Below are 9,178 nucleotides of genomic sequence, written 5' to 3' on the forward strand. Positions count from 1 at the left end.
ACCATCAGAACAGATGCCAAAGAATATAAACACTTCTTAGCCAGTTACAGCAATGTCAGTGCACAGTTTACTTCATTAGTTCAAAAGATTACCTTAACATGTTTTGAATTCAAATATAAGTGTAATATCAATTACAAATGTGAATATATCCATATGTAAAGCCTGATCATTGTTATATAGTTTGGGCCATAGAAAGTAAAAACTGTGTTTTAGACAAACATGACTCTTCAACAGCGGATCACTCGGCTTTGTAAAAGCTCTGTTCTAAAGTGCTACTGCAAGAAGACTGTTGGACATGAATATTCTCTGCCGTATTTGAACCTTTTTCAGAAAGCCCACGATGCCTTGTAATATAGCCCTCCGCTTCCTCGATCTCTGTAATTACATGAATAAGTTGGTGAGGTGGCGAAGTGCGACATCCATGACATTAAAAGCTGCGAAAGGTTCAGATGATCTGGCTCAGGCCATCATCTTCCCTGGAGTCCTCTCTGCCTACATGGCTAATTCATGTGCACACTTTCATCTGATAATTCAGAGAAGCAGTGTGTCACATTTACAAGTATTATTTATGAATATTATAAAAAGCCTCACCACCAGCTGCCAGGGGAGGGAGATCAAACCATCCGAACCACAAGGCTGCATGGTGCATGATATTGATGTACACTCTGGTTTACAGGATCTCATATCAGGGGAATTGCTCCATGGGGGCGTCATGAATAATTTCCACACACCAAAGACCTGATAATCCAGTAATTGTGTAATGCAATATCAGGTTTGTGCACACCTTTTTGCACAGGCACACATTTCCACACACGCAAACACACAAACTCAACACATTTACGAAATGTACACACACTCCCTCACCCAAAGGCACTTACTGTTTGCCAAGAAGAACGTTTGCTCTCTGGTGGTCAAATGTGTGTACTACTATCAAATATACACATTAATCTTCTGGCACATTCAGCTCAACAGGTGAATCAGAACTGGCTTTAGTTATACAAAATAATAATATAACAATACAAACAATGCGACTGCACATGGAACCATCACCCTGATTATTACTTCAGCTGGGATTTAAAATGGTAGATTGGAGGGAAAGACGTGAACACACCACATGTCCTTTTTTTACCATTCTTGAAGAGAAGTCTGGCTGATACAGAACACAATGAGGGGATGATGATGAGAGAGAGTTATATAAAACCAAAGATGGATTACACTAAGTATGCACATACAGGGACATGCACAACTATCGGTCTTAGTAGAAGCCTACAGAGGAAGTGGTTTTAAACCGTCACCATGGTTGCCAGGGTATAAAATTTGTGAAATTTGTGGGGAGTGAAATTTGTGACACAAAAAGGTTTTGTTCAGTTCACTGCTCATGACAATATATAAACACAATATATGACATTATGTTCCATATTTGGTTCATTTCTCTATATTGTACTGATTATGACAAAACAGATGCTTTTGAACTGCAGACACGTGACTGCAATCTAAGCTGCTTATCAGAGACAGAGAGGCTTCCTTAATTATCATCAATGTGATTAAATGTGTGTGCGTGTGCCTTAGCATGTGTGTGTGCCTGTGACGGAGACTATCTGTGTGTGTTTGTGTGTTCGTGTATGAGCATGCATGTTTGTGCTCATTCTCTTGTCACAACGCCTCTGCTCTTCCTGCTGCGAGTCATTATAATGAAAAACCAACACCACTGCACTTCTGCCTCTTCACAATAAGGAGACACAGTCTACATGTCATGTCAGCCTGAAACTGCCTTCAATCTCTCACTCTCTCTCTTTCTCTCTCTCTCTCTCTTTCTCTCTCTCTCTCTCTCAGCCCATTTCATGTCAATCCTGCAGCCCTTAAAGGCTTTATATTAAAGGGCTCCTTAGTGTAGATGAATAATTATGAGGGCCCTCGGCCCTATTCTCTTCAAGCTCAGCAGTAGGAAGAAAGGTCAGAGCATTTTTTTTTCTGTCACCTTGAATGGAACTGGTGCAATGTGTCAGTGCGTGATCTTGACAGGTGGTTAGAGGTTGAGATTTGGTCGGTCGCACTCACACAGCTTTTCGAGAAAATGACAGTGTGTTCCCCACTTAGCGTGATGTCTGCCCTGGAGGCACTGTTGGCACTGTTGAGCCCATTTACTATGCTTGCCATGGGGCTCATATGGCACAGAACATACAGCGCTGGGGCAAATGAAATCAAGTAGCCACTTGATGCAACAAGATTACTTGATGATGTTGTTAATGCATATGAATACCGTACACACTCTATTACATGGAAAATGCAGTTAACTGCAATCTTGGATTTTAGACTGTTTTGCACTGAAATACTACCTATGAAACCATAATGTGTTTCCAGGTGCACTAAGAAACATGTGTTCATGTTTGTACATTTCCATATATGCCACAGAAATTAAAATGTGGACAGGCTGTGACTGTGCAGCTGGTTAATTCATCTAATTGTTCAGCTCTGTGAGCTAGCCTGGGTGTGTAAGGCTGAGACAAGGCTGCGTTGGCTGGGGAGGCCATATCATATACTCTTTCCCACCCCTAAATTGAACCTTAATTACCAAGTCAATAGCTGTGAAACAGCAGACAGGGAACAGCAAGGTCAACATGTGTCGATGATTCAACAGAGTAAAATTATGACACCACAATTTGTATTTCTGATGTCCATCCCATCACTACATCACACAAATCTACAGATTGAGTTGCTCTTCAGGTGCAAGTAGGGATGAAACTGCAGGTCATTACAATGGGCTTTTAGAATAATTGCATTTTATTTTAAAAATCTCTGTGGGCCTGAATTGTTGTATTTTTAAGTTGTGTGATCCAAGACTTTGCTTCCTTGTTATGTAGAATTATAAAAGAACAGCTGTTAAATAAAGTGAATTCTGTTTTGGACATGGCCATTATTCAAAATTAACTTGTGTTGCATTTACATATTGTATCTTGGCCTCTGTATTGTGTATGAGGTTGCAGGCAAATACCCTGCCCTTGCTGTGGACACTCCTACCTGCACAACCTGCTTTTGTTTACCCAACCAGACTTTTTCCATTGTATGAGAAGTCACTGCAACGGTGACTATACTTTTATTTTTAAAATGAACCACAAAAGAGCCACATTTGATCAAATGCACAGTGAGCCTATATCTAAAACGTCATATATTATCATATTAAAACCAAACACCTCCAGTCTCCACTGCATACAGTATGTATCAACAGTAGGCTATACATCCTGCCTGCTGCTTAAAATAATGTTGTGAATAAATAAAATAAAAATTGTGTTGTGATAACAGTTCACACTTTAGTTGTGGTGAAGGATGAGGGAGGTAAGCAAACTCTCATAAGCGTTTCTAAATGTCAGAATATCCTGTCTGAGATCAACCCACACTGAACAAAGAAATGAAGCTTGCGATGACAGCCTACAGGAAATAGAAGGGCTAGAAGCAGCTTGTAGAACATTCTTATTTTGACTGATTAAAATAAAATTATATATTTTTAGCACAACAATGCTTGATACACATAGTAGGCTATACACACCCCCAGTAATCATATGCCTGTATGGCTTATTATTTAAGCCTTACAGAACATGTGTGTACATCATTATCTTGCTCGATGTTGCAGGCAGTCATCCACCTGACACCGAAAAACTACATCAACTCTTTCAAAGTAGCGTAGCCTACATCAACTTTCCTGTTTTGGTTGTACGTTTCAACTGTTACCTCACCATTATCATTCAAAACGTACCTAACCTAGGCTACATGTTTCGAAAGGAATTCAACCAAGTCTTACCTGAACGGGCACCCCTCAGTCTTGTTAGTATTCTAGATCTGAAACCAGATGTGTCACTTTGAGAGCGAACTCTATAAACGGGGCATATTGGCGTGTATCTTTTTAAATCTGGAAAATCATCCTCGTCGGCCATTCCTCTTATCCAATAAACGTATCTACCTATACCTATGGCTATGTCCCACTACACCCAACAGTAGGCTACAAGGCACTGTCAAAGATGACAGAGGTTTGTGGCATAACTTCTTGATAGCCTACCTACCCTTCTTTGAGAGAAAGTCACCCCTCCTCAACCACTCGTCATCTTCCTTACAGGCGGGAGCTTAGTGAACTTTGTGATTGACCCACTGTAGACTACAGGTTTAAATTAATAAAGAGCAAGAAGCAAGCAGGAATGTAATAGTATAATAGTATATAATATATATTTTACAATATGCAATAAAATATCACATGATATTTACCACTAGGCTATTTTGTTTTATTTGTTATTGCTATTACAGTAGTTAGGCTATCTAGGCTACTAGACCAAACATAGGAAAAGAATAGGCTTCAGATAGCCTAGGAACTTTTTGCATAAGCATCTTTGCAGAACATTCCACTAGGTGGCAACATTAGACATAATACAAAACTTTCAAAAACGTGAGTGATTCACAAAAGGATGGCAAGGACCTGTTTCTAACAGTCAGTGGTAGAGGATATCAGTTTAACAATACCCTAAAGGTTATAATTTACATTGACACACATTTCAAACAGTATGTATTGGGTACAAACATATTGGGTAGATGGGTCATTCCATTTTATTAGTGTTCAGTTAGGCCTATGCCAGTCTTGGTTCTTTATCCATTACCGTCTGTTACATAGTGAATATTGAATACATAGTGATCAGTGATCAGTCTCTACAGTTATCATAGTGATCTTGTTATCATTTTAAGTTCAGTTGTCACTGATGATTCTCCTTGCTAATAATTTAAGGGTGATGCCCATTCTCTCTGTTTCCCTGTCACATAAACAAAGAAAGGCATACTCACGAGTGTGTGTGCAAACATGTTATTACATACTTAGGAAATGTCAAACATGAACAAGTGCTCCTCAAACATGTCCAGGAAAACAGTGCATCTCCTTGCTCCATTTCACAGACTCTTGTGAAACCCAGTTGAGCTTATGTTCCTGTTACCCCCCCCCCCAACCTCACCCCACCACCACCACCACACACACAAATATGCACGCTCCCATCCACCCACACAAACACACACAAACGCACACACACACACACACACACACACACACACACACACACACACACACACACACACACACACGGCACAGAGGTGGTCTCTAATGACCCATTTATTTATCAGCTCACAAGGACAAAAGCTGTCACTGAGGTGGCCTCACACAAAATAAGCAGTGACTCAATGCCCAGGTTAATGTGTAAACCAGTGAGGCTACTGACCATCCCAGAGGATTTCTTAAAAAGAGATAGCAACTCCCCAGTCACACTCATTTATGCTAGAGCATCAGCACGTTGAGCTTGGGTAAGTGAAAGTTTGCACTTCTCTGGACATTGTGAAATCCAAAGTTAAACAAAACTCATTCTATACACAGGTGTGTGATTGGTTGGCAGTAATTGGAATTAACATTTTTCTGTTTTTACTCTCAAGTTATTCATTATCTAATTTAGCTCCCATTGCTACTGCAAGTTTTATGTCTGTGTACCTATTCATGTGTGCGTGTTTTTAAGACTGAGGGAGATTTTTGGATTTGAAGAGCATTTGATTTTCTACATGAGAATGAGCAGAAGTGATTTAAAGGCTCTTAAGTGCTATCCCCACACAATCTTCCAAACCGTGTATTAGGATTACAAACATCTATCAAAAAGGGTAATAACAATGTATGCTCTAAGTTTGTGAACTGCATGGTCAAAAAAGTTTAAATAACTTTTAAGAATAACTTGTTAATTTCAATTATCCTTTAAATGAGCCAGGAAAAATGAAAATACCCTTGAGGTAGATCAAATCATTTTATTTGTTTGTAATGAGTGATATAAGATATACAATATAGATCTCAGAAGCTGAGAAAAGGAGTAAGAGAATGCGAGAATGAGAGCGATGTCTCATTCAGTCCGAAAAATGGCGAAGGGACAAAGGAAGAAATCAATCAGAGCAGAAGAGCGTATCCTCCTTTCCTCCCTACGAGTGAGAAATGAAGTCCCCATTAGAACTCCGCTCTGTGATTCTGCCCACCATTCACAACATGTGTTGTAGTGGTCTGCTCAAAGGAGAAAAAAGCAGCATCTATTCTATCTAGTCAAGTTTCCAGTTGGAAAAAAAATGCTCAGAATGTCAACTTGACCTTGAACTAAACTATTAACTAAACTATCAATCATATTTTTTGTTTCATTTCCAGATTTTTACTGAACAGTTTCCTGATTGAAAAAGTATCTGGTTGACAATGCGTGAGGCAGTTCTCTCTCTGGTGTTGGTCTCCTGCCTGGCTCTTAGCTTGGCCAACCGCGTCTATGTGCACCCCTTCGGCCTCTTCGCCCTCGGCAACATCAGCTGTGAGGTCATCCAGTCCAACGAGCCTGAGCAGGTGGAAGTGGTGAAGGCCACGTCCATTGGTCTCCAGGACAACACAGCGCCTGACCTCCGTGACCTCTCCAACAGCAATGGAATGGAAAACAGCACCCAGCGCAAGGATGTCCTGGCAGAACTCCAGAACATCTTAGGGTTGCGAATGTACAAGGTCCTGACCAACAGCCAGAAGGACTCCAACACCTTGTACTCCCCCGTGAACGTCTTCGGAACGTTGGTGACCCTCTACCTTGGGGCATCCAAGAAGACGGCTGTCCCATACCAACAGCTGCTGGGTATCTACAAGGAGACAGAGACGGAGAATTGCGTCTACCTCATTGATGGACACATGGTGCTCCGCACACTGCAGGAGATCAACGCCCTGATTGACGGCCCCCGGGATGAGCTGAGGACCCTGGTGTGGAGCTTCATCACCGAGGACGGTGAGATCTCCAAGGACTTTGTGCGGGGAGCGCAGGACTTCTCTGACGCCTCGTACACTCGCTCGGTGGACTTCTCCAAGCCTGAGGACGCTGAGAAGGAGGTGAACAGTTTCATTCAGAAGACATCAGATGGAGACATCAAGGAGATTTTCCAGAACCTCAGCTCAACCACCAATTTCCTGTTTGCCAGCTCAGTCCATTTTAAAGGTACATTAATGTGATGACACACGTTCAGTAGAGTGAGGAGGTGAAACCTTTTTCATAGCGATGAAAGAGTGTTATTTAATAAATTGCATTAATCAAGGCCTAGAGCAGGAAGGCATACGAACCACAAATAGAAGTCTTATATTTCAATCTGTCTTTCTCTCGATACCTTGATATGATCTACATGGCCTAGATCTATAGTATATCGCAAATAAAACAGACTGTCAGTGATGCTCCCATCCTAAGTCAACCAACCAACCCCGGAAACCAAGAATATGCTTCAAATAGTGGATTTCCCAGATTATTCTCATCACCTCTTTCTTTCAGGAAACTGGAGAACAGCTTTCCAGCCAGAGGCTACCTCCATGCAGGACTTCAAGGTGGATGAGGAGACCACTGTGTCCGTTCCTCTGATGACCCACACGGGAGAGTACAAGTACCTGAATGACAAGGGCAGGAAGTGCACCGTGGTGAAGCTGGGTCTGAGCATGCGGACCTACATGCTGCTGGTGCTGCCCCACGAGGGAGCCAGCCTGCAGGACATCGAGAGCCAGCTCCAGACCGAGGTCCTCTCCAAGTGGTACCAGCACCTGAAGGAAGGGTGAGTAATGGACAGAAAGAGAGAGAGAGAGAGAAATTAGAAATTAAAATCCTCAAAAACATATGCAGAATAGTATAAAATGTTCTGCTATAAATTGGTCCTGCAGAAGGATATGAAACATTTTGTGTTGTTGATGGGTTCTGCAAAATTAAGTTGCAAAGTCAAAAGTATTGTTGCAAATGATGCCCACAAAATTCCTGATGCCTACTGAGACTCTAACAAAAGGTAGGAAGAGTAAGATGGTTTGTGGAACATTGTGAACCTACATGGGTACAGAAAACAGAATCTTAACATTGTCGTCACAGATTTGGAGACCAATCAATTACCTTACCTTACCTAATGTCTGAGTCAGCCTTGAGCAACACCAAGTAGTCTGAGTCAAGTTTGAAAACTTCAGACTTGTGTAGCAAGTCTATGTAAATGTGTAAATGTGTTCTCCCAACAGATATCTGGAGCTGTCCTTGCCCAAGTTCTCCCTGACTGGCTTAACAGATTTGAAGTCCTTGCTCACTGACATGAATGTGGAGGAATACCTGCTGGGATCAAAAGCTCAATTCCAAAGGCTCAGCAACAAGGAGAAGTTCACAGTTGATAAGGTACACTTTCAGATTTCCAAAGCAAAAATGGTCCTCAGTAAACAGTTTATCAACATTCGTAATGAAAATATTACCAAAAATGTCTTTATTTTGACAGTTCAGAATTCTAATACTTCCTAATCCTCTGCAGGTGTTCAGCAAGGTGGTGTTTGAGATGTCAGAGGAGGGATCCCAGGTATCCGATAAGCCAGAAGACTGGAGAGTTCCGCTGAAGCTCACCGTCAACAGGCCCTTTTTTTTTGCCATTGTTGAGGGCAACTCCAATGCCATACTCATGTTGGGCAAAATCATTAACCCTGCTGTCTAGTGAGCCCTGTGGTGCCCATTCTTTGGGGATTTTTTTTAAACCTGAATTCCATTGGTAGCCTCGGAGCTTTTGTTCTAGTGGTGTTTGATAAATGGTAAATTCATTATATGCCTCGATGTTTTAATGGTTTTTGGACTGATGTTTATTTATGAGTTCACTATTAACGATATGCAGGGAAGTATAGCAATAATGTATACAGTAAATAAAAATTCTGCATAGTGCTTCACATGTATATTATGGCTTGTTCAATGCTTTAAATGTCAGATCTCTTAAGATGTCATTGATCTGACAGATTATGTTTGTATGTCTTGTTTCATGTCCGAATAAGTCTCCCTGATAGCATCATTTAATTTGCAATATATAGTGTCCATAAGGCAGCAAAGGTTATCTTTGTTACTGTGTTAAAGTAGTGAAAATGTAGAGAAAGATCTAGACTATCCTTACCACTGATAGTAGTAGCATTAGCATTTAAAACATCTGAGCTAGACTTGCTTTCTGTTCAGAGAAACCCCTAACTTTAAATGTGAATATTTTTTTATTAAATGTACAGACTATTTTGTTGTTTCCATACTGTACATGTGTACTTGAATAAATGTCTTTTTGTTCTGGAAAGCGGTCTCAAATCTTTTTGCTCTTTTTGATAATGCCCCATTTCGTAGTC

General features: G+C 40.9%; 2 protein-coding genes across 3 annotated transcripts in view; one reads left to right on the forward strand and one right to left on the reverse strand.

The window, feature by feature from the left end:
* Nucleotides 1-4,039, reverse strand: part of phactr2 (phosphatase and actin regulator 2) — a 42,567-nt gene extending 38,528 nt beyond the window's left edge. For both annotated transcript variants that reach the window (XM_076286089.1, XM_076286088.1), the window contains exon 1: nucleotides 3,797-4,039. In XM_076286089.1, coding sequence (XP_076142204.1) covers nucleotides 3,797-3,929 — 133 coding nt within the window. In that variant the 5' untranslated portion in view covers nucleotides 3,930-4,039. The remainder of the gene's footprint in view (nucleotides 1-3,796) is intronic.
* Nucleotides 4,040-6,213: 2,174 nt separating this feature from the next.
* On the forward strand, nucleotides 6,214-9,024 carry agt (angiotensinogen). The gene is made up of 4 exons (XM_076285116.1): nucleotides 6,214-7,016; nucleotides 7,341-7,614; nucleotides 8,060-8,210; nucleotides 8,341-9,024. The coding sequence occupies exons 1-4, from the start codon at nucleotides 6,245-6,247 to the stop codon at nucleotides 8,515-8,517; spliced, it is 1,374 nt and encodes a 457-aa protein (XP_076141231.1). The 5' UTR covers nucleotides 6,214-6,244; the 3' UTR covers nucleotides 8,518-9,024.
* The last annotated feature ends 154 nt before the right edge of the window (nucleotides 9,025-9,178 follow it).

The sequence above is a fragment of the Alosa pseudoharengus genome, unplaced genomic scaffold, assembly GCF_046254945.1.
Source record: "Alosa pseudoharengus isolate Yale_2024_CS ecotype anadromous, Long Island Sound unplaced genomic scaffold, YU_APseudo_1.1 YU_APseudo_1.1_scf_15, whole genome shotgun sequence".
NCBI classification, from domain to species: domain Eukaryota; kingdom Metazoa; phylum Chordata; class Actinopteri; order Clupeiformes; family Clupeidae; genus Alosa; species Alosa pseudoharengus.